Consider the following 25,391-nt stretch of genomic DNA (forward strand, 5'->3'; position numbering starts at 1 on the left):
TTAAAGGCCTGGAAGCTTTTTCATTGTAAAACATTTCTTATGATACGTATTTATATAGAGGACTCTTCTTCTTGAAGTTGTTATGGAAAATGCCAATGTTTGTCATTTAACTTCAATAATGAATTAAGTCTTAAATCTGATGTCATGTTTTATACTGAAATTTGTCATGTTCTGACCTTAGTTCCTTTGTTTTGTCTTTGTTTTAGTATGGTTAGGGCGTGAGTTGGGATGGGCAGTCCATGTTCTTTTTTTCTATGATTTGGGATTTCTGTGTTTGGCCTGGTATGGTTCTCAATCATTGTCCCTGATTGAGAACCATACTTAGGTAGCCTGTTTTCACCCTTGATTTGTGGGTGATTCTTTTTCCGTTTCAGTGTTTGCACCATTCGGGACTGTTTCGGTTTTCATTTGGATTCTCTTGTTCTTTTGTATTTTGTATTCCTTTTCCATTAAATGACATTATGGATACGTACCGCGCTGCATTTTGGTCCTCCGATCCTTCCTACTACTCCTCCTCAGAGGAGGAAGAAGAAACCCGTTACAAAATTGTATAGTCTACTTGTGTTATTATTGTAATTTTGGTCTCCAGGACCTGGGTTATGTTTTGCAGGCTGTATATGGGTTATGTTTTGCAGGCTGTATATGGGTTATGTTATTGTGGTCTAACTCAGTCACTGTTAAAATAAACTTCTAAGGTCAAAGTTGGATGACATCACTCTGACCATGCCGGAATGGGGAACAATATATGTAATGTACTGTATGTGCTGTAGCGGAGACCAGGGTTGGTTGTCTCAGGAGTTGGTTGTCACATGGAATGTGGTGTTGGTTGTTACAATCAACTCCATTATAATAAAAAAAATGTGTGGTTGGTTGTGGGTAATTTCAAGGTAACAGAATTACATCATGGGTCCCTGATCTCTGCTAAACATAAATGCATTATTATTGATGTCATTCTCTTCATGGTGATGTATGCTGAATAGGTACACAAGGTACAAAAATGTAGAATCCTCCTTTTCATGTTTGGATGTTATTCTACACACTGGCTATTATTCTAATGAGCTCTGCCCCCAAACAAGACCAAATTTGGTTGGTATGGACTGGACCAAATCTGTACCAATCATAGATGTCTATGTTTCACAGGTTTGGACATCACAGTAAAGCATCATAGATCATAGTACGGTAGAGTAGAGTTCAGAACAGTATAGTAAAGTACAATACAGTAAATTACATTGCACTCTACTCTACTGTACTGTACTGAACTCTACTCTACATTACTCTACTCTAATGTACTGAACTATACTCTAGTCTACTGTACTGTACTTTAGTCTACTGTACTGAACTATATTCTACTGTACTGTACTTTACTGAACTCTAGTTGACTGAAATGTACTGTCCTCTAAGGTAAAGTACTGTTCTTTAATGTATTGAACTCTACTCTACTGTACTGAACTCTACTGTAGTGTACTCTATAGAACTCTGCTCTACTGTACTGAACTATACTTTTAAGTACAGTACTGCTCTTTACTGTATTTAACTCTACTCTACTGTATTTAACTGAACTCTACTGTACTGTGCTGTACTGAACTCTATTCTACTCTACTGTACAGTACTGAACTCTACTGTACTGTACTCTAAGGTACAGTACTGTTCTTTACTGTATTGAACTCTACTGTACTATACTCTACTGTACTGTACTTTAGAGAACTCTGCTCTACTGTACTGTATTTATCTGAACTCTACTGAGCTACACTGTACTGTACAGTACTGTACTTAACTGTAGTCTAATGTACTGAACTATACTTTAAAGTACAGTACTTTTTACTGTATTGAACTCAACTAAACTGAACTCTACTCTACTGTACTGAACTCTACTCTACTGTACTATACTTTACAGAACTCTCCTCTACTGTATTTAACTGAACTCTACTGTACTCCACTGAGCTACACTCTACTGTACTGTTCAGTTCTGTACTTAACTCTAGTCCACTGTACTGTACTGAACTATACTTTAAAGTGCAATACTGTTCTTTACTGTATTGAACTCTACTGTACAGTTCTGTACTTTAGTCTACTGTACTCTACTCTACTGTACTCTACGGTAGTGTACTTTACTCTACGGTACTGTACTTTACTTTACTCTTCTGTACTCTACTGTACTGTACTGTACTTTACTCTACTGTACTCGACAGTACTGCAATCTACTCTACAGTTCTGTACTTTAGTCTAGTCTACTGTACTGTACTGAACTCTACTCTACTCTACTGAACTATGCTATACTCTACTGTACTCTAGTCTACTCGTACTGTACGACACTCTACTGTACTCGACAGTACTGCAATCTACTCTACAGTTCTGTACTTTAGTCTAGTCTACTGTACTGTACTATACTTTACTTTATTCTAGTCTTCTTTATTGTACTGTAATGTACTGTAAATAAAAGGTTAAATACAAAATAAAATACTGTAGTCTTCTGTACTGTACATTACTGAACTCTACTCTACAGTACTGTACTGAACTCTAGTCTACTGAACTCTACTGTACTCTACAATACAGTGCTTTACTCTAGTCTACTGTACTGTACTGAACTCTACTCTACTGAACTATGCTATACTCTACTGTACTCTAGTCTACTCGTACTGTACGACACTCTACTGTACTCGACAGTACTGCAATCTACTCTACAGTTCTGTACTTTAGTCTAGTCTACTGTACTGTACTATACTTTACTTTATTCTAGTCTTCTTTATTGTACTGTAATGTACTGTAAATAAAAGGTTAAATACAAAATAAAATACTCTAGTCTTCTGTACTGTACATTACTGAACTCTACTCTACAGTACTGTACTGAACTCTAGTCTACTGAACTCTACTGTACTCTACAATACAGTGCTTTACTCTAGTCTACTGTACTGTACTGAACTCTACTCTACTGAACTATGCTATACTCTACTGTACTCTAGTCTACTCGTACTGTACGACACTCTACTGTACTCTACTCATCTCTACTCTACTGAATTGTACTCTACTCTACCCTACTCCGCTGTACTCTACTGAACTGTACTCTACTCGAGTCTACTCTACTCTACTGTACTGAACTAACCATACTCTACTTTTTTAAGACTACTTTTCTAAGACCCCTTTTCTATCTGTTTGACCAGAAATCAAAGCCTTTGCTTATTCCTAATTTGCAGGATGGAAAATGGTTCAATCATTTATATATGCTTTAACATTTAAAAAATAAATACAGTTTAGTCAGAAGTCTACATACACCTTAGCCAAATACATTTAAACTCAGTTTTTCACAATTTTTGACATTTAATCCTTGTAAAAATTCCCTGTTTTAGATAAGTTAGGATCACCACTTTATTTTGATAATGTGAAATGTCAGAATAATAGAGAACAATTTATTTAAGCTTGTATTTCTTTAATCACATTCCCAGTGGGTCAGAAGTTTACATACACTCAATTAGTATTTGGTAGCATTGCCTTTTAAATTGTTTAACTTGGGTCAAATGTTTCGGGTAGCCTTCCACAAGCTTCCAACAATAAGTTGGGTGAAATTTGGCCCATTCCTCCTGACAGAGCTGGTGTAACTGAGTCAGGTTTGTGGGCCTCCTTGCTCGCACACAATTTTTCAGTTCTGCCCACAAATTTTCTACAGGATTGAGGTCAGAGCTTTGTGATGGCCACTCCAATACCTTGACTTTGTTATCCTTGAGCCATTTTGCCATAACTTTTAATGGCATTTCAAACCAAAACCTTGGTCTTTCTCCTAATAATGAAAATAGTCTTGTAAGATATAATGGTGCTGAGAAATACATACAAGAGTAAAAAGTGTGCCAACCAACCCTGGTCCCCCTAACAACCAACCCCGGTCTCCTCTGAGTGTTTTATTTACTGTTATATTTACGGTCATCACATAATATCATATAGGCCTAATTGTATACATTTATGTGACATATAAAGGACTCATTTAGATCCTCAACCATGGGGCTTTCCAACGGTATTGTCTACTCACTACCACTAATATAACAGACCCTGTGGTTAATTAAAATTGGAGCTGGTATGCATGGAAACAATATATTTTTGGGGGACATATATACAGTGTGACCAATTTGGCTTCTGAATTGAGAGGGTGTGTATATTAAACCTGCAGATTTGTTCTTGTTGGCTTCATTGTCAGCTCTGTGGGTCGTCTGGTCTGTATCTCATACAGACTCATTATCCCCGTCAGAGGCTTTGACCCCTGACACCTATGATTTGAGTCTGCCACATGGGTTGAATGCTCTTTATTAGCCACCTAAATGGGCTTAGCAGACGTCTGTCAGAGAGGAAACTAGCGACAGTTGAAAGCAGCAACAGCTTGACCACGTGGTGTATGTCCAGATCTAAGTTACAACACTATATAGTGGCCCACGGTGAACCCTCCTCTCCCAATGTGTGAAGGTGAAGTTAGAACACTATATAGTGGCCCATGGTGAACCCTCCTCTCCCAATGTGTGAGGGTGAAGTTAGAACACTATATAGTGGCCCATGGTGAACCCTCCTCTCCCAATGTGTGAAGGTGAAGTTAGAACACTATATAGTGGCCCATGGTGAACCCTCCTCTCCCAATGTGTGAAGGTGAAGTTAGAACACTATATAGTGGCCCACGGTGAACCCTCCTCTCCCAATGTGTGAAGGTGAAGTTAGAACACTATATAGTGGCCCATGGTGAACCCTCCTCTCCCAATGTGTGAAGGTGAAGTTAGAACACTATATAGTGGCCCATGGTGAACCCTCCTCTCCCAATGTGTGAAGGTGAAGTTAGAACACTATATAGTGGCCCATGGTGAACTCTCCTCTCCCAATGTGTGAAGGTGGAGTTAGAACACTATATAGTGGCCCACGGTGAACCCTCCTCTCCCAATGTGTGAAGGTGAAGTTAGAACACTATATAGTGGCCCACGGTGAACCCTCCTCTCCCAATATGTGAAGGTGAAGTTAGAACACTATATAGTGGCCCACGGTGAACCCTCCTCTCCCAATGTGTGAAGGTGAAGTTAGAACACTATATAGTGGCCCATGGTGAACCCTCCTCTCCCAATGTGTGAGGGTGAAGTTAGAACACTATATAGTGGCCCATGGTGAACCCTCCTCTCCCAATGTGTGAAGGTGAAGTTAGAACACTATATAGTGGCCCATGGTGAACCCTCCTCTCCCAATGTGTGAAGGTGAAGTTAGAACACTATATAGTGGCCCACGGTGAACCCTCCTCTCCCAATGTGTGAAGGTGAAGTTAGAACACTATATAGTGGCCCATGGTGAACCCTCCTCTCCCAATGTGTGAAGGTGAAGTTAGAACACTATATAGTGGCCCATGGTGAACCCTCCTCTCCCAATGTGTGAAGGTAAAGTTAGAACACTATATAGTGGCCCATGGTGAACTCTCCTCTCCCAATGTGTGAAGGTGAAGTTAGAACACTATATAGTGGCCCATGGTGAACCCTCCTCTCCCAATGTGTGAAGGTGAAGTTAGAACACTATATGGTGGCCCATGGTGAACTCTCCTCTCCCAATGTGTGAAGGTGAAGTTAGAACACTATATGGTGGCCCATGGTGAACCCTCCTCTCCCAATGTGTGAAGGTGAAGTTAGAACACTATATAGTGGCCCATGGTGAACCCTCCTCTCCCAATGTGTGAAGGTGAAGTTAGAACACTATATAGTGGCCCATGGTGAACCCTCCTCTCCCAATGTGTGAAGGTGAAGTTAGAACACTATATAGTGGCCCATGGTGAACTCTCCTCTCCCAATGTGTGAAGGTGAAGTTAGAACACTATATAGTGGCCCATGGTGAACTCTCCTCTCCCAATGTGTGAAGGTGGAGTTAGAACACTATATAGTGGCCCACGGTGAACCCTCCTCTCCCAATGTGTGAAGGTGAAGTTAGAACACTATATAGTGGCCCACGGTGAACCCTCCTCTCCCAATATGTGAAGGTGAAGTTAGAACACTATATAGTGGCCCACGGTGAACCCTCCTCTCCCAATGTGTGAAGGTGAAGTTAGAACACTATATAGTGGCCCATGGTGAACCCTCCTCTCCCAATGTGTGAGGGTGAAGTTAGAACACTATATAGTGGCCCATGGTGAACCCTCCTCTCCCAATGTGTGAAGGTGAAGTTAGAACACTATATAGTGGCCCATGGTGAACCCTCCTCTCCCAATGTGTGAAGGTGAAGTTAGAACACTATATAGTGGCCCACGGTGAACCCTCCTCTCCCAATGTGTGAAGGTGAAGTTAGAACACTATATAGTGGCCCATGGTGAACCCTCCTCTCCCAATGTGTGAAGGTGAAGTTAGAACACTATATAGTGGCCCATGGTGAACCCTCCTCTCCCAATGTGTGAAGGTAAAGTTAGAACACTATATAGTGGCCCATGGTGAACTCTCCTCTCCCAATGTGTGAAGGTGAAGTTAGAACACTATATAGTGGCCCATGGTGAACCCTCCTCTCCCAATGTGTGAAGGTGAAGTTAGAACACTATATGGTGGCCCATGGTGAACTCTCCTCTCCCAATGTGTGAAGGTGAAGTTAGAACACTATATGGTGGCCCATGGTGAACCCTCCTCTCCCAATGTGTGAAGGTGAAGTTAGAACACTATATAGTGGCCCATGGTGAACCCTCCTCTCCCAATGTGTGAAGGTGAAGTTAGAACACTATATAGTGGCCCATGGTGAACTCTCCTCTCCCAATGTGTGAAGGTGAAGTTAGAACACTATATAGTGGCCCATGGTGAACTCTCCTCTCCCAATGTGTGAAGGTGGAGTTAGAACACTATATAGTGGCCCACGGTGAACCCTCCTCTCCCAATGTGTGAAGGTGAAGTTAGAACACTATATAGTGGCCCACGGTGAACCCTCCTCTCCCAATATGTGAAGGTGAAGTTAGAACACTATATAGTGGCCCACGGTGAACCCTCCTCTCCCAATGTGTGAAGGTGAAGTTAGAACACTATATAGTGGCCCATGGTGAACCCTCCTCTCCCAATGTGTGAGGGTGAAGTTAGAACACTATATAGTGGCCCATGGTGAACCCTCCTCTCCCAATGTGTGAAGGTGAAGTTAGAACACTATATAGTGGCCCATGGTGAACCCTCCTCTCCCAATGTGTGAAGGTGAAGTTAGAACACTATATAGTGGCCCACGGTGAACCCTCCTCTCCCAATGTGTGAAGGTGAAGTTAGAACACTATATAGTGGCCCATGGTGAACCCTCCTCTCCCAATGTGTGAAGGTGAAGTTAGAACACTATATAGTGGCCCATGGTGAACCCTCCTCTCCCAATGTGTGAAGGTAAAGTTAGAACACTATATAGTGGCCCATGGTGAACTCTCCTCTCCCAATGTGTGAAGGTGAAGTTAGAACACTATATAGTGGCCCATGGTGAACCCTCCTCTCCCAATGTGTGAAGGTGAAGTTAGAACACTATATGGTGGCCCATGGTGAACTCTCCTCTCCCAATGTGTGAAGGTGAAGTTAGAACACTATATGGTGGCCCATGGTGAACCCTCCTCTCCCAATGTGTGAAGGTGAAGTTAGAACACTATATAGTGGCCCATGGTGAACCCTCCTCTCCCAATGTGTGAAGGTGAAGTTAGAACACTATATAGTGGCCCATGGTGAACTCTCCTCTCCCAATGTGTGAAGGTGAAGTTAGAAACTTTCAGAGGAAGGATGAGTAGTTGCATCATATAAACCACGAGCAGGGCTGTGGTGAGGCATACAGTCTAGTGTGTACAGGACAGTGAATTTAGAAAGACCCTGCGGTCCCAGTCCCAGCCTTTGGGTGCGTCTGAAATGTACTGCATTATGGACCCTGATAAAAGGTAGTGAGTGCACTGAATAGGGAATAGAGTGCCATTTCAGAGGCTGTCTCAGTCTACCTCCAACACTACGCCAGAGGAGTTGGTTAACTAGCTTCTCCATGGCAGCCAGATGGAGAGTGACCGACATGTACAGATCTCTGACTTGGCCCCAGAAGACAACCTCGTCCCTGTGGTCCATATGAAATAAACAACATACATGGTTTCAGTTTCTTTAACACTGAGCCTCTGCCGATGACCTTCTATCTACGTTTTCATTAGATTTCCAGTGTATACACGCACAAACAAAGCACTTCAATTTTCTATGGGATTGAGGTCAGGGATTTGTGATGGCCACTCCAATACCTTGACTTTGTTGTCCTTGAGCCATTTTGCCACAACTTTGGAAGTATGCTGTGTCCCCATGTGCAGTTGCAAACCGTAGTCAGGCTTTTTTATGGCGGTTTTGGAGCAGTGGCTTCTTCCTTGCTGAGCGGCCTTTCAGGTTATATCGTTATAGGACTTGTTTTTCTGTAGTTATAGATACTTTTGTACCTGCATCCTCCAGCATCTTCACAAGGTCCTTACACGCACAAACAAAGCACTTCAATATGTCCAACCTCTCCCCCAAAACCCAAGACATTTGAAAACAAATGTCCATATTTGGCATCTAAGGTCTAAGAGGAGGCCTGAATAAACCCTCATTACAAAGATTTGAGTTGGGTTTATGTATGTGGTTGTTCTTTCTACCTGTTAGGGTTGGACTCATATTCCTCATATTGTTCTCCAGTCTAAAATTAGGATGTTGGCAACGTGGGGATGCAATGTGAATCACCACAACACAGTTTTGTCTAAAGGGTGTCTGTTGATCACTGTGGTACAAGATCTCAAGACTGTGTGTGTGTGTGTGTCCGCGAAGAATGAGAGAGATGAGTGTCTTTGTCTCCACTTTGACAGTCTAATCCTCTTGTCTTTCTGTTCTCTTTGTTGCTTGTTTCCAGCTCAGCTTCCCAGTGATCCCCAGTAGCAGCATCATTATCAGCACAGAGGACATCAAACCCCCACTGGGCCAAAACAGAGTGCTAAAGGTTCCTGCTCAGCCCACATGCACCTGTCTCTCCTTTAACAAACACATCTGTGCCATCTGTGGAGACCGCGCCTCAGGTCAGCACCCCAAACGTCCCCACAACAGCCCCACAACGTCTCCCTGATCCCCAATACAGGGCCCTACAGGCTGGGGGGTCCCTCATCTCAAAATGCGGATCATTGTCATTCTACTGTACAAGCATGAAGGGAAGAACTAAACCGTTGTATGTATTGTTCTGGCAGGTAAACACTATGGAGTATATAGCTGTGAAGGTTGCAAGGGCTTCTTCAAGAGAACAGTGAGGAAAGAGCTGACGTATACCTGTCGAGACAACAAGGACTGTCTGATTGACAAGCGCCAACGCAACCGGTGTCAGTACTGCCGCTACCAGAAGTGTCTGGCCATGGGCATGAAGAGAGAAGGTATGCTCCAGGAAATGAGCTGAAAGAGTGAGCACAGACAGACACTCATGTGAAACCAACATCAGAGTGCTGCTTTGCTTCCTCCACTGTCCCTGTCCCCTCGCAAACACACGCGACTGACTTCCTCCACAATGTACCAACCAAAAGGGTATCCTACGAAGCAGGTTTGAGGAGATTGAGAGGTAGCATTGATCAACTCTGAGTTCAACTCGGGATAGCCAGTCATGTACTGTACATATTTGTCAGGTAGATGTCTATGGCAATGAATCCTTAAGAACTAACTTGATCCAGGGAAGGCTCCATTTACTCCATTTATCCTGAATGAAGTGTCTGAAACACAGGTTGAGGACCAATGAAATCAGATTCCCTCTCTATCTCAAAGATTACGACATCATCCCCTTCATTTGATGAAGAAGACTGATATAAATATTTTATTCATCAAATGCTTTAAAAAATTGTTATTAATCAAATGCTTTTTTGTGTGTTAATTTTTTTTTTTAAAGTGACTTGCCCATGGATTGATGTTTCAGCATTGTCTCATTGAAGAGTTCGACATTTAACTAGCCACGTGCGACATGCACGCGCAGTTACAAGCCTGCTAGAACTTGCAGCAGGTGGATGAGCAATATCCACCGTCATAGTACGGATGAAAACTGAGCTGAACTGTGAAGCTAATGGAATTAGCTTTAGAAAACCCTGAGTAGATTTAGCTTGCTCCATAGGATACTCCTCTGCTGTGCTCCCGAATAGGAACCCACCACACACACACACACACACACACACACACACACACACACACACACACACACACACACACACACACACACACACACACACACACACACACACACACACACACACACACACACACACACACACACACACACACACACACACACACACACACACACACACACACACAGCATACTATAGGGTACACCATCTATCAGAACAGTGTCTATGGTACACCATCTGTCACCACAGTGTCTAGGATACACCATCTGTCACCACAGTGCCTAGGATACACCGTGTTACCACAGTGTCTAGGGTACACCTTCTGTCACCACATTGTCTAGGGTACACCTTCTGTCACCACATTGTCTGGGATACACCATCTGTCACCACATTGTCTGGGATACACCATCTGTCACCACAGTGTCTAGGGTACACCTTCTGTCACCACAGTGTCTAGGATACACCGTCTGTCACCACAGTGTCTAGGGTACACCTTCTGTCACCACAGTGTCTAGAGTACACCGTCTGTCACCACAATGTCTAGGGTACACTGTCTGTCACCACAGTGTCTAGGATACACCGTCTGTCACCACAGTGTCTAGGGTCCACCTTCTGTCACCACAGTGTCTAGGGTACACCTTCTGTCACCACAGTGTCTAGGGTACACCTTCTGTCACCACAGTGTCTAGGGTACACCTTCTGTCACCACAGTGTCTAGGGTACACCTTCTGTCACCACAGTGTCTAGGATATACCGTCACCACGGTGTCTAGGGTTCAGTGTCTGTCAGCAGAGTTCCTGTATCTACCCTCAGGGCATGGCTCGTGAAGAAATGAGCTCTCGTTGTGGAATACGGACACTTTCCCTGCTTATTGTACTGTTTATCATGTTTGATGTTTAATTGGATCTTAGCCAATAGTTTCATATACTGAGACACCACTGATTAACACTTTGGTCCCATTGTAAACAAAATATAACTTTTAAAGCTTACTGAACCCTTCATAAACTCTTCATGAGGCCATTCATATCAAATGTCATGCTATAAAAGGAGATCTTCACCTTGGTGGAGTAGGCTAAGAGCATTCCCCACTTCTCTGAGCTAGCCCTGGACAGTGTTGTATGAGGCTGGCTATAACAGAAGCTACATTCAATGCTTTCACCCCAGCTGTGCAGGACGAGCGCCAGAGAGCCAAGGAGAGGCGCGAGAGTGAGGCGGACTCGTTAGGTTGTGCTAATGAAGACATGCCTGTGGAGAGGATAGAGGAGGCGGAGCTCGCTGTGGAGCTAAAGACCAAGACATGCATCAAGGGGAGCCTGGGCGTGCCCACCAACTCAGTGAGTTCACTGCACACTATATAACTTATTACTGATCCCTTACTATACTCTATGACTATATAGTAGCATACACTGTATATCACATACTGGCAAAACAACCTCATTCCCCCATCATATGCTAACTGCCTAGGGGGAGGTATAGCTGAGACACAAGCTGAATGTTCTTCAAATTTGCTTTAGAAACCACCACAGAAAAGTCCCCTTGGTAGAGGCCATATTTAACTCAAGCTCATTGTATCCCTCTAGCTCAGGTCTCTGAACTCTTGACCCCCTGACTTCCACTCTGTCTCCCCAGCCCAACGACCCTGTGACCAATATATGCCAGGCAACAGACAAGCAGCTCTTTAACTTGGTGGAGTGGGCCAAGATGATCCCCCACTTCTCAGAGCTGGTCCTGGACGACCAGGTCATCCTCCTAAGAGCAGGTATCGTCTGATCTCATCTGCTGTGGTCAATCCTGTAAGGGGAAATCAAAACTGAGCAGCTCTGACAACTAGGATTTACTCGCCTTTTACTTGATGGCCCACCATTTACCAAGGCCATATTCATTAGGCTCCAAACGGACCTGAACAAGGAGGGGATGTTTGAACTTATCCAATAAGAAATGCTCATTTACATTTGCCATAGGAAAATGTTTTGTAACGTTTCCCATTGCATGCCTTAATGAATATGACCCAGTTAGATGTTTCCCTCTCTACCCCTCAGGGTGGAATGAGCTCCTCATAGCTTCTTTCTCCCATCGCTCCATCACTGTGAACGACAGCATTCTGCTGGCAAACGGACTCCAACTGCACCGCAACAGCGCCCACAGTGCAGGGGTGGGGTCCATCTTTGACAGGTAAACACTAACAGCCTGGCTCACAGATCCTCATCATCACAGTTAGTCATTTCATTGGTACCATTGGATACTTGTATAATCTACCTTATAGTGGATTGAGTACTATCATATAATTACAGTTAAAGTAAGATTTAAAGTGTTACTGTTCACAAACTCAATTTTCCTCAAAATTCCTGATAAATATTCCATGGGTTCAAGCTCATTACATGCTCATTGCTCATTGCCTTATTATCGCAAAATCTGGCCTAATTTTGCTTGCATGCTCTCGAATCCAAACCTTTTGAGAAGGTTTGATGTAGGATCATGAATATTTCCCTCAGATTTCATCTGACATGCAACATTTTGTACATTTGTGATGCTTGCAGAGTGATGAATTAATCTATGAATATTTTGTCTCTGAAGAGTTGTTGGGGCAATGAATTCTAAACAGCGATACATCCAAGGCTATCAGAGGAATGTTGTCAGTATATTAAAGTAGCTTGTTTTACCTGCACAGAGTGCTGACTGAGCTTGTGTCGAAAATGCGAGACATGCAGATGGACAAGTCTGAGTTAGGGTGCCTTCGAGCCATCGTTCTCTTCAACCCAGGTAGGTCTACTGTACATCACACACTCCATCCTGGATAGCAACTCATCAAGCTGTACTGTACATGAATGGCACAAAGACTGTTATTTCAGGCCTATTCTTAGTCGAGGTTGTTTTGTGTTGTTTACATACAGTAGTAATACTGATATAGTACTGTATATACCTGTTCAATGCATATTCATTTGTAAATGTGAAGGGGAGGAATTTGAAGACAGTATGATAGTGTTACAGAGCACTATATAAAATATATAAAGCACTATATAAAATATATAAAGCACTATATAAAATATATAAAGCACTATATAATAATATATAAAGCACTATATAATAATATATAAAGCACCATATAAAATATATAAAGCACCATATGAAATGAGGTGAATAGAGCAGGGTTATATTTCATGTTTATTCACCACACCAACATCCTAGTATAAACCAGGCTCTCTCTAATACAAGTCCAGTAGCCGTGTGTGTGTGTGTGTGTGTGTGTGTGTGTGTGTGTGTGTGTGTGTGTGTGTGTGTGTGTGTGTGTGTGTGTGTGTGTGTGTGTGTGTGTGTGTGTGTGTGTGTGTGTGTGTGTGTGTGTGTGTGTGTGTGTGTGTGTGTGTGTGTGTGTGTGTGTGTAACGGCGTTCGTCTGTTGAATGAAGAAAGTCGGACCGAAATGCAGCGTGTAGGTTACTCATGACTTTAATGAACAGAATAGCGATACATGAAATAACTGAAATACAAAAACAACAGAACGGAACGTGAAACTAATTACAGCCTATCTGGTGACTACAACACAGAGACAGGAACAAACACCCACAAAATACAAAGCGAAAGTCAGGCTGCCTAAATACGGTTCCCAATCAGAGACAACGCTAAGCACCTGACTCCAATTGAGAACCGCCTCAGGCAGCCAAGCCTAACTAGACACACCCCTAATCATACACAATCCCAATGCTAATAAAACCCCAATACGAAACACAACATATAAACCCATGTCACACCCTGGCCTACCCAAACATATAACAAAAACACAAAATACAATGACCAAGGCGTGACAGTGTGTGCATGCACGTTTATATGAAGTAAATGCCTGGTCTCTGTTTAACACATTTTAATCAGGTTGTTAAGAGGAATATATTTTGATGGCCTACTTTCCAAATGTAGTGTGATGTAAAGCCTGAACCACTTTAATGTTTTGCTTTCCTCCTAAACTATCAACAATACGGTGCATTCAGAAAGTATTCAGATCCCTTGATTTTTTCCACATTTTGTTATTTTACAGCCTTATTCTAAAATGGATTTAACAAATGTTTTTCCTCTTCAATCAAAATACCCCATAATGACAAACTGAAAGCAGGTTTTTAGACATTTTTGCAAATGTATTAAAAATAAAAAACAGAAATACCATATTTACATAAGTATTCAGACACTTTGATATGAGACTCGAAATTGAACTCGGGTGCTTCCTGTTTCCATTGATCATCCTTGAGATGTTTCTACAACTTGATTGGAGTCCATCTTTGGTAAATTCAATTGATTGGACATGATTTGGAAAGGCACACACCTGTCAACATAAGGTCCCACAGTTGCCAGTGCATGTCAGAGCTAAAAAACAAAGTGATGAGGTCGAAGGAATTAGAGCTCCGTAGAGCTCCGAGACAGGATTGTGTCGAGGCACACATCTGGGAAAGGGTACCAAAACATTTCAGCAGCATTGGAGGTCCCCAAGAACACAATGACCTCCATCATTCTTAAATGGAAGAAGTTTGGAACCACCAACACTCTTCTTAGAGCTGATTAATCGGGGGAGAAGGGCCTTGGTCAGGGAGGTGACCAAGAACTCAATGGTCGCTCTGACAGAGCTCCAGAGTTCCTCTGTGGAGATGGGAGAACCTTCCAGAAGGACAACCATCTTTGCAGCATTCCACCAATCAGGCCTTTATGGTAGAGTGGCCAGATAGAAGCCACTCCTCAGTAAAAGGCACATGACAGCCCGCTTGTGAGTTTGCCAAAAGTTATCTAAAGGACTCTCAGACCATGAGAAACCAGATTCTCTGGTCTGATGAAACCAAGATTGAACTCTTTGGCCTGAATACCAAGCGTCACGTATGTAGGAAACCTGGCACCATCCCTACGGGGAAGCATGGTGGTGACAGCATCATGCTGTGGGGATGTTTTTCCAGCTGCAGGGACTGGGAGACTAGTTAGGATCGTGAGAAAGATGAACGGAGCAAAGTACAAAGATAGGGTAGCCTAGCGGTTAGAGTGTTGGACTAGTAACCAGAAGGTTGCATGTTCAAATCCCCGAGCTGACAAGGTACAAATCTGTCGTTCTGCCCCTGAACAGGCAGTTAACCCACTGTTCCTAGGCCATCATTGAAAATAAGAATTTGTTCTTAACTGACTTGCCTAGTAAAATAAAGGTAAAATAAAAAAATAAAAAAATACTTGATGAAAATCTGCTCCAGAGTGCTCAGGACCTCATGGCGAAGGTTCACCTTCCAACAGGACAACTACCCTAAGTACATAGCCAAGACAACTCAGGAGTGGCTTCGGGACAAGTCTTTGAATGTCCTTGAGTGGCTCAGCCAGAGCCCGGACTTAAAATCGATCGATCATCTCTGGAGAGACCTGAAAATAGCTGTGCAGCGACGCTCCCCATCCAACCTGACAGAGCTTAAGAGGATCTGCAGAGAAGAATGGGAGAAACTCCCCAAATACAGGTGTGCCAAGCTTGTAGAGTCATACCCAAGAATACTCGAGGCTGTAATCGCTGCCAAAGGTGCTTCAAAAAAGTAAAGGGTCTGAATACTAATGTAAGTGTGATATTTACGTTTATTATTTCTTATAAATTTACACTCATTTAAAAAAATTATAGGGTATTGTGTGTAGATTGGTGAGGTAATCCATTTTAGAATAAGGCTGTAACGTAACAATGTGGAAAAAGTCAAGAGGTCTGAATACTTTCCGCATGCACTGTATAGGCCATCATTAGTATGTGTGTGAAAGGCAACCGTTTTCTAAGATACTGTATTCAGTTCAGTACGTAAGACTTGATATCAATGACTTACACCTCAAATGGTTTGGATTAATATAAACAGAAGCCTATAGTGACTCCCCATCCCGCATGAGGGAGCGTAATCATCGACTGACACTAATTAGCATAACACAATGGACATAAATATTCCTAGATAATCTTCCTATTCATGATAATCACTAGTGAAATATATTGAGGCACAGCTTAGCCTTTTGTTAATCACCCTGTCATCTCAGATTTTCAATATATGCTTTACAGCCAAAGCACACAAGCATTTGTGTAAGTTTATCGATAGCCTAGCATAGCATTTTGTCCAGCTAGCAGCAGGTAACTTGGTCACGAAAAGCAATCAAATTAAATCGTTTACCTTTCATGAGCTTCGGATGTTTTCACTCATGAGACTCCCAGGTAGATAGCCAATGTTCCTTTTTTCCAAAAATATAATTTTTGTAGGCGAAATAGCTCCGTTTGTTCTTCACGTTTGGCTGAGAAATCACCTGGAAATTGCAGTCACGAAAACAATGAAAAATATTCCAAATTAGCTCCATAATATCGACAGAAACATGGCAAACGTTGTTTTTAATCAATCCTAAAGGTGTTTTTCAAATATCTATTCGATAATATATCCACCGGGACAATTGGTTTTTCAGTAGGACCGATTGAAATAATGGCTACCTCTGTATTTTATGCGAGAATCACTCTGGGAGCCATCAGGTGACCAGTTGCGCAATGTAGCCGCTTACGTGTATTCTTCAACATAAATGCCTAAAACTACATCACAATGCTCTAGACACCTTGGGGAATACGGAGAAGGAGTAATCTGGTTGATAGCCCACTCACTGCTCAATAGGGACGCATTGGAACGCAGCGCTTTCAAAACATGAGGCACTTCCAGATTGGATTTTTCTCAGGCTTTCGCCTGCAATATCAGTTCTGTTATACTCACAGACAATATTTTTACAGTTTTGGAAACTTTAGAGTGTTTTCTATCCTAAGCTGTCAATTATATGCATATTCTAGCATCTTGTCATGACAAAATATCCCGTTTACTACGGGAACGTTATTTTTCCAAAAATGAAAATACTGCCCCCTAGTCACTCAGTTTAGCTGCTGTGATGCATTCATTTATAGGCCATTGTCAAACGAAAATCTTCAGTTTAAATCTTTTTGCTGGTTTCTCTGTACATAAGACTGTTCATAAGTCTGATAATATTTGCCTTCAAAGTCCACGTCATTGACCTCAAACGCTACAAGCTCAGTGTGCTTATTTTCAACCAAACTTTAAAGCTAACATCAGTTTGGAAAAAAGACTGAACATTTCAATGTACAAAGGGGCAACACAATGCCAGAGAATGCAAGAATCCATTCAAATGTAATGTACTAACACACAAGGCATCTCCCCACAAGATTTGAAAAGCGAGCATTTGAGGGTCTATTCTGTTCCTCTTGGGTTGGACCAGTACAATGTTAAGTAGTTTCCTACTGCCCTCTCCTGGGCAGACATTTCTATTACACAATAGTTTTAATGTGTGTTGTGTGTTGGTCTAAAAGTGATGGAACACAGAGTTGGTGTACTTGTCACCAGTAACACGTTCTGCTTTGTTTCCATATGTGTAGACTCAAAAGGCTTGTCAAACCCAGGGGAGGTTGAGGCTCTCAGAGAAGGGGTGTATGCTTCACTGGAGGCATACTGTAAATACAAATACCCCGGCCAACCAGGAAGGTATTGGTCATTGTGTGGTCATCACCAAATATTTGATGAACCTACTTCTTAGTGACATAATGTCATTTCATCCAGATGTATAATAGTTTTGTTATCATCATAGTCACTCTTTACATGTTCTTGTCTTATACAGATTTGCCAAACTGTTACTTCGATTGCCAGCCCTACGTTCCATTGGCCTCAGGTTTCTGGAGCACCGGTTCTTCTTCAAACTGATAGGGGATACACCCGTTGACACATTCCTCGCGGAAATGTTGGAAGCTCCACGCCAAATGACGAAACAGCACTGCAGTTGAAGACGGTCTGTCCAATACTTGCATCAAAACGGAGAGAACTGGTAATTTGCCTGATTGACAGACTGTAAGTTTGAACACAAGAACTAGTGGACAGCAAACCTATGGCTTTGTTTAATGTACAGTATATGTATTTATCATAGTTTTGTGTCAAAGTGAAATGTCTTGAAGGGCCAGAGTCTGCCACAAACCAAAGCATGAGACCTTTTTCACAATGAATTATAATGTCTTCTCGCTTCAGATTCAACACTGAACATTGTCATAACAGATCAAGACTCCGTGCCACAAACCAGCGACCTCATCATCCTCCTGCCTTAGACAGGTCTACCTCTTGTAGTCATTCTCATATTCTGTGATAATAACAACATGGTCCGGCCAAACTCGTTGTCTAGGATGATCTCCTGTTATACATGTCTTCTCCTCCTTAATGAAAATGTTCTCATGTGACTATATATGGCAGACGAGGGTAATGCATATTTAACTGGAACCCCTTGACAGGGATAATGGTTCAGGTGACTTCAGCTCAAGACCAAGGGTAGTTTTTCTACTCCAAGAGCTTAACTTTGTCAAGCAGAGAATGGCTCCAGTCAGTAGCTCACTGTGAGGACAGAGGAGGCTGATAGGAGGAGCTATAGGAGGACGGGCTCATTGTAATGGCTGGAATGGAATAAATGGAACGGTATCAAACACATCAACCATATGGAAACCTCACGTTTGACTCCGTTCCATTTATTTCATCTATTATAATGAGCCCATCCTCCTATAGCTCATCTCACCATCCTCCACTGTATGACTAGCATGCAACTGTAGTGGGGAGGATCAATAAGGTCTTCACTAATGATAATTCACATATCAACATGTAGTGCTCATTTCTGTATTGCTATGGGGTTTTTATGCTGCTGCTGTTTGCTTTGTGTTGGTATGTCCAAAGAGGAGCAGTGGTAAACATCTTCCAATGTATAGAATGATGCATCGGTGTGTAGGTCAGTGTTTCCCAACACCAGTCCACGAGTACCCCCAACAGCAAACATTTTTGTTGTAGGCCCAGACAAACTCACCTGATTCAACTCATTGATGGCCTGATGATTAGTTGACAAGTAGGTGTGCTTGTTTGGGGCAACAAGAGGGTTTACTGGTGGGGGTACTGGAGGAATGGAGTAGGGAACCCCTGGTGTAGGGGACTGTCTGTAAGTGACTCTCTGTAGTATCTGATAGATATAATGCACACATAAGGTCTCTGATGCCAACTGGTGCATCACACAAAAGTAATGCAACTGCCCAAGTACATTAGGACATGAGAAGAGAGCAGTGTTGTAATTACTCATTGCTACAATGTGTTACAATGTTACTTACAGCAGTAATCCTATCCATAACTCCTAAACCTAACCAATCCTATCGTACGCTATTCAAGTGTAATACTGGGTAAGTGCAATACATGTTACACTGTAATACCAGGAGTAATTAGACTGTGATAAGGGCACTGTAATTTAAATTCTAACCCACATTTCCCAGACCATGCATAACAGAAGACATGCAAGAGAATAATGATTGAGGAGATCAAAAGATGGCAGAGAATTTTAAAGAATTGTTTCAGTCAGAAGTACAATATTCAGGTTGAGCAGCTAGGAATATTTTTGGAACCTCATATGTATTTTAATTGTATTTATTTGAACCTTTATTTGATCAGGGAGTCACGCTGAGACCAAGAGCCCTGAATAACAGAAATGACAGAAATTCAAGCAGAAAGAAAATACAGTTATAACAAACAGTTCATTTAGAAATGAAATAACCACAAATCAATGAACAATAGTAGCAAACATAGCCTGCATCTCGTTCAACCACCTTTTTTTAAGCAGATCTATTAGTTCGTATTTTAGCGGCATCATTGCTTACTGAGCCACTCAGGACTAGTGTATTTTAGGATGAACAATAATCTTGTTTTTTGTTTTTCCTCATTTAAAACATGGCAACATGTCGTTTAAAGGGGAAATCTACATTCATCTTTGGTATTTAAAAATAATTATATATAGACATTGAATTTTGAAGAATATGGGTTATAAATGTCTCATGAGCTACGTTCAACTGTCTTACTCCACCAAACTGGTGTTCACTGGGAAGTAAACCAAGAACAAATGTAGTACACTGTCTTTATTTGACGTGTTCTGTTTAGAGAGCATGTTGTCTTACCTGAGCAGAAAACTCTCTGCAGCCCTGGCTCCATTTACACATGCTGCTCCAGGCCAGACCATGCTCCAGGCCAAACCATGCTCCAGGCCAGACCATGCTCCAGGCCAGACCATGCTCCAGGCCAGACCATGCTCCAGGCCAGACCATGCTCCAGGCCAGACCATGCTCCAGGCCAGACCATGCTCCAGGCCAGACCATGCTCCAGGCCAGACCATGCTCTAGGCCAGTTATAGCTGATGTCACATTTTGCAATGCACCCATGCACCAATTCAACCCAATGAACCCATGATGTCGATTCCCCAATTATGTATAGTTTTAAATCATGTGTTTGCCATGTCTTGTACAACTTGTTCGTTTTGATAATGTAATACAAATATTAATAGTGTTAGCTATAAAGGTGGCAAGGTGTGTATACACGCTTCTGATGTTCTTCTCTATAGGAAGTTTATCATCAGCTTGTACTTCACTGTTACTTATTAAAGGCCTGGAAGCTTTTCAACAGTAAAACATTTCTTATGATACTTATTTAAACAGAGGACCCAATCATGTGTAGGGTACAGCCTCTGTCAGCACAGTGTCTAGGGTACACTGCTTAAATAAGTATCATAAGAAATGTTTTACTATTGAAAAGCTATATGCCAACTATGTGTAATATGCTACGCGTATGTGTGATGCAGAGGGCAATATGTAGACTGTTATGTTACATGCATACCTCTAGAGGGAGACATTGCTTTTTTACAAAGTGGCATTGACAAAACTTGTATAGGAGGAGCATAGTGAATTGGGGGATATCACAGTCAATACAGCCAAAGACGTGGCACATTTTTAATAAGGCATATCCTGTTTTTCTGAAAGCTCAAAGCACTAATAACTCTACCCCTAATTATTACTGATTGAATGTGACATTAATATTTCAGCAAAACTCCTTAAAAATGTTTTTGCTGATCATAAGTTACTGGTGTTGACAGTCCAATAAGCAGTTATGCCAGTTCTGGTAGTCTGGATTGAATTTAGAGGTAATGTTGAACATGGCTCAGTCTCACTCAGGTTGAAGTGATGTGTGTTGACATGACTAATCATATCCATGGGAGTATTTGTCTCCGTTGCCCAAAGAAAAAGGTGATTAGTGTTATTTTTAAGTTGATAAGGCTGTTATGAAATGGTGATTGGGGAAGAGGCAAAGCATCTTTGCCGAACAATTTTGTCAAAGAAACCTAACTGTGACTTTGGTCAGCTCACTTAATATGACTGAGAATGTTTAGCCGGAGTACATCTCAAAGTCATGAATTTTGTTTGAGAGGATAACTAAAGACATTTGCTCACATTTCTAGTACAGTAGGTTGTGTAGTTCTTCTGTTTTAACCCTAACCACAAGCATACAGAGGAAATACCGAGATGTAACCCCTGAGGATGTTGTGTCCTAGAAGTTAAGAGTTAAGAGTTCATTTCATAATTTTGGTGAGTGAATGACAGCACTGACGTTGCCACAATTTCGGACAATTTGAATGATGTTTGCAGCAGCTTCCTGAAACGATGCATAAGAAAGATTGACAGGTTGTGTTGACAGGACGTTTTTCAAAATGTCAACCTGGCCGGTCCTATTTCTGGAGTTTATGCTGGGCATATTGTCTCATGCCTCATCGGCCGCCATCTCTCTGGTCTCGTTGATGTCCTCATAGAGAGTTGGGCTGCGATGTCTCTTTGAATTAAGAGGAGCTATAGGGAGCCCCTAACTAATGTGCCAGTCTTTGTCAAGTTTCCTCAGTCCTCACAGCTGTTTTCCCCCTCAGAGCATCTTCACTAACAAAACATCATAGCCCAGGGTAAAGAGACGAATGTCTGATGTATCTCTGCCGGGATCCCCGGCTCTCTTGACATCCAGTCCCTCCTACAATTATCTGCTAATTGACAGGCCCTATCAGCCTGCTGGTGGCCACAGCTGACAAGTGTGAGAAGGCTGAGGTGAGGTGGTGGGGAAATGCCAGTCATTGCAGGATTATCAGCGCAAAGGCCAACGACATAGCAGTAATCTGACCTGGCTGTAGCTAGCTGGTGGGACTCTCTTTCTGGTGCAGCAGATCTCACACACACACACACACACACACACACACACACACACACACACACACACACACACACACACACACACACACACACACACACACACACACACACACACACACACACACACACACACACACACACACACACACACACACACACTTGTTGCTTCTTCTTTCTCTACCTCCACTGTCTGATGATTTCATACTCCACAATGACATTTTGTGATTAATTAAGATAGGTGTGAGATTGGCTGAAGACCGATACCCCCTCGCCTTATTGCCCCCATAACATGTCTGGGAAATACAGTCACCCTATGCCCCACAATACCCACTGTACACACACACACACACACACACACACACACACACACACACACACACACACACACACACACACACACACACACACACACACACACACACACACACACACACACACACACACACACACACACACACACACTTCAGGTCCCATGGCTGTTGACTGTTCAGCCAGTGTGCCTGAGGCCTGCCTGCCTGCCTGTCCTGTCTGAATCCTTCTCAGCATGGTTAAGTTCAGCCTCAGTGTTCACGCGCTCTATGAACTAAAAAGAGACGTCTGGCTAAGCCCAGACTGACCATGCTGCTCTTTGCCTTCCTTTCTCCTGCCTCTGTACAGGTAAGGAGAGTGTTGGGTAAACGGACGTCATATCAAGATACATTAGGTTATGATGACATTATTATATTGACCAACAGTTTCTATTTGACTGTACAATTCAAAACAAGTAGTTTCTTGTAGCACTTGAACTCTTGTTGAAATGGACACTGAGAATAGGCCTTGATACTGAGATGATTACAGTTTACAGATGATTCCAAACCATTTTTGTCTGCCATTATAAATCAGCTTTAGATGATCATCTTGTGTAAGTCTTGATTAAACTTTTTCCTTTTAACAATCTCACTGGCTCTTGATATTGTGCTTTCTCCGTTTTCCTTTAAGACATAATCTTTAAAACCACTGAAATAGATAACCCTTATAGTCAGCAGCCTGGTGTTCCAGCTAAGATTTTACTGTCAACATAGTAAAAACCGGCCCGTTAACTTCTGAAACCTTCTCTGGCAAAGCTCACTGTCCCCACCACCGCCATCAAAAAGTCATTTCCCCATACAAGTCCCACACACGGCCTAACAATGGGAGCAGAGGATTAGAACAGCGCTCTGTCTCAGAGCAAAGGGGGGAAAAAATATCTTCCAATCACTGGAGAAGAGTCTGACTAGTTGGCCACATTTCTTCCTTTGGATTTTTCCCATGAAGCGGTTTTGTTTTAATGCTATTATCTCTCTTTGCCATCAGACAGTGTGTGGCATTGTGATCAGATCATTGGATTGTTCATCTGATGAATGGTTAAATCTGCTCTCTGATGTGGAGGAATCTTCAAAGTGGAGAAACCCACAGGGGGACGTTGCTAGTTGATAATTAATGTAGTCAACTGCATTGCCAATTTTAGATTTGCAAGATGAGAAACTGAAACATTTCTGCTTTGAATCTAGCAACAAGCACTACCAAATGTCTTACCTCATCTTCAAAATGCTTCCTTGGAAAACTGTTCCCACAAAATATGAATTCTAGATCTTTTTTTGAAAACCAAAAGAGAGTTAGCTCTTTATTAACTCTTATGTGGTTCCAGTAGAAATTATTCTCTATGGTTTTGTTTTATTGGATTTTTATTCGTACCCCAATCCTTTACATTTCCACTCAGTAAGGGACTGTACGTTATTTATAATGAGGCACACCTGGAGTGAAATATATTTTTATTTGACTTTCCTTGAACACTTGAAAAAAAACAAGTGATCCTCCCCTATACCCAAAACAATCATTAAAACATAAAGTGGATAGCAATGAACATGCCTACATTTACCCTCACTCCTAGGACAGACCAGATATGGCGTTTCAGAAACAGGTCTTCGTTTTGTAAGCATTTAGTGACAAAGTAGCCAGAAGGTGTTGGATTCGCAGAACACCGCAGACAAGGGTAGGGGTGAAAAGATTTCCAATTTAATAAAAGCACTGCATGAATATATCTTTTTTGCGGTTGTAGACAAAATGTGTCTTTTTATAAATGCATTTCATGCAATTCTACGTCATTTCACATGACTGGAGACAAGCAGCATCTTTTTTAAATCCCACAACAGAGCATGACAACGAATGAGCGCATGCTGCAGCACCAGAGACCTTGTGATGTCTGTACAGGCTTTTGTTAAAAAAGAGGATAATCTAAGTTTGGAACAGTGATAACGTTTAAAAAATTGAGCTCAACAGAACCAGTTACAACTGGAGTATCTGATCATCAATGAATTAGAGAAAAAGTCATCATCGGGTCGGCCTACTGTTTATGCACCTGTAACCTGCATGCATAGCTCAGTGCATGAGCCAAACTCGTGTTTTAAAAGTAAATTCAAAGGCACTGTAGAATGAGTGCATAGCCTTTATGGACTTTGATTCATACCCCAATCCTTTACATTTCCTCTTAGTATTGACATACATTTTGATTTGTTTAGCAAAAATGTGATTTTTATCTGGTCTTCATGGATGTTATTGAAAAAGAAACAGGACATCAGTAAGGCCATACATGATCAAACACTGTCCATATTATAGCTTCACAATGTACATCTGACATTTTGTCTCGCAAAGACGGTCTCTGAAGTCATCTTCTGAGGTCCTATCACTAACCCTCAGGGAGGCTGCTGTAATGACCCCTGACCCCTTGTGACACATAGAAGAGGCCTTTAGCAGCAATATCACTGTGCCAGATGCTGCAGTCGCTCCCTCTCAAACAGACACATTTCACAAGTGGCTCTGATGGGAGGATGCCCATGGTGATGTCTCTAAGAGGGACAAACATCAGATCCCAGTGCCTGATGCCATAGTGGGGCCCTCGGACACCAGCCATGATAATGTGAGATGTGTTCTCACACAGTCTTAGGCTGGGCCTTTGGTGACAAATGTTTTTCATATGTCATGATGATACAGGGAAGGAATGTGCCAAGCCGTAAGACAAATCCAACTATTTCACATCTTTGTAAGACCTTGTTTTTATACTTCATATCTGCAGAAATAATCCATTCTATAGATTTCACCTGGTCTTGGTTGGATTTCCTGTTTTTATGTGCCACTGTGCTGTGATAGTAGCCGTGATGAGATGACGTACTATAGTTTAGACACACAGACCAGCCAGGACTTTGACAGCAGCACTGGGCTTGGCACCCGTCTC

At 42.1% G+C, this 25,391-nt stretch overlaps 1 protein-coding gene across 4 annotated transcripts in view; it reads left to right on the top strand.

The window, feature by feature from the left end:
- Positions 1-23,080, top strand: part of LOC124034585 (retinoic acid receptor RXR-alpha-B-like) — a 39,136-nt gene extending 16,056 nt beyond the window's left edge. For 2 of the 4 annotated variants that reach the window (XM_046347978.1, XM_046347976.1), the window contains 8 exons: positions 8,848-9,010; positions 9,176-9,355; positions 11,255-11,424; positions 11,720-11,849; positions 12,130-12,262; positions 12,759-12,850; positions 17,492-17,597; positions 17,731-23,080. In XM_046347978.1, coding sequence (XP_046203934.1) covers positions 8,848-9,010; positions 9,176-9,355; positions 11,255-11,424; positions 11,720-11,849; positions 12,130-12,262; positions 12,759-12,850; positions 17,492-17,597; positions 17,731-17,893 — 1,137 coding nt within the window. In that variant the 3' untranslated portion in view covers positions 17,894-23,080. The remainder of the gene's footprint in view (positions 1-8,847; positions 9,011-9,175; positions 9,356-11,254; positions 11,425-11,719; positions 11,850-12,129; positions 12,263-12,758; positions 12,851-17,491; positions 17,598-17,730) is intronic. The other 2 variants (XR_006838589.1, XM_046347977.1) reach the window with 2 other exon arrangements.
- Positions 23,081-25,391: the final 2,311 nt, after the last annotated feature.

Source organism: Oncorhynchus gorbuscha, linkage group LG04 (genome assembly GCF_021184085.1).
Source record: "Oncorhynchus gorbuscha isolate QuinsamMale2020 ecotype Even-year linkage group LG04, OgorEven_v1.0, whole genome shotgun sequence".
NCBI classification, from domain to species: domain Eukaryota; kingdom Metazoa; phylum Chordata; class Actinopteri; order Salmoniformes; family Salmonidae; genus Oncorhynchus; species Oncorhynchus gorbuscha.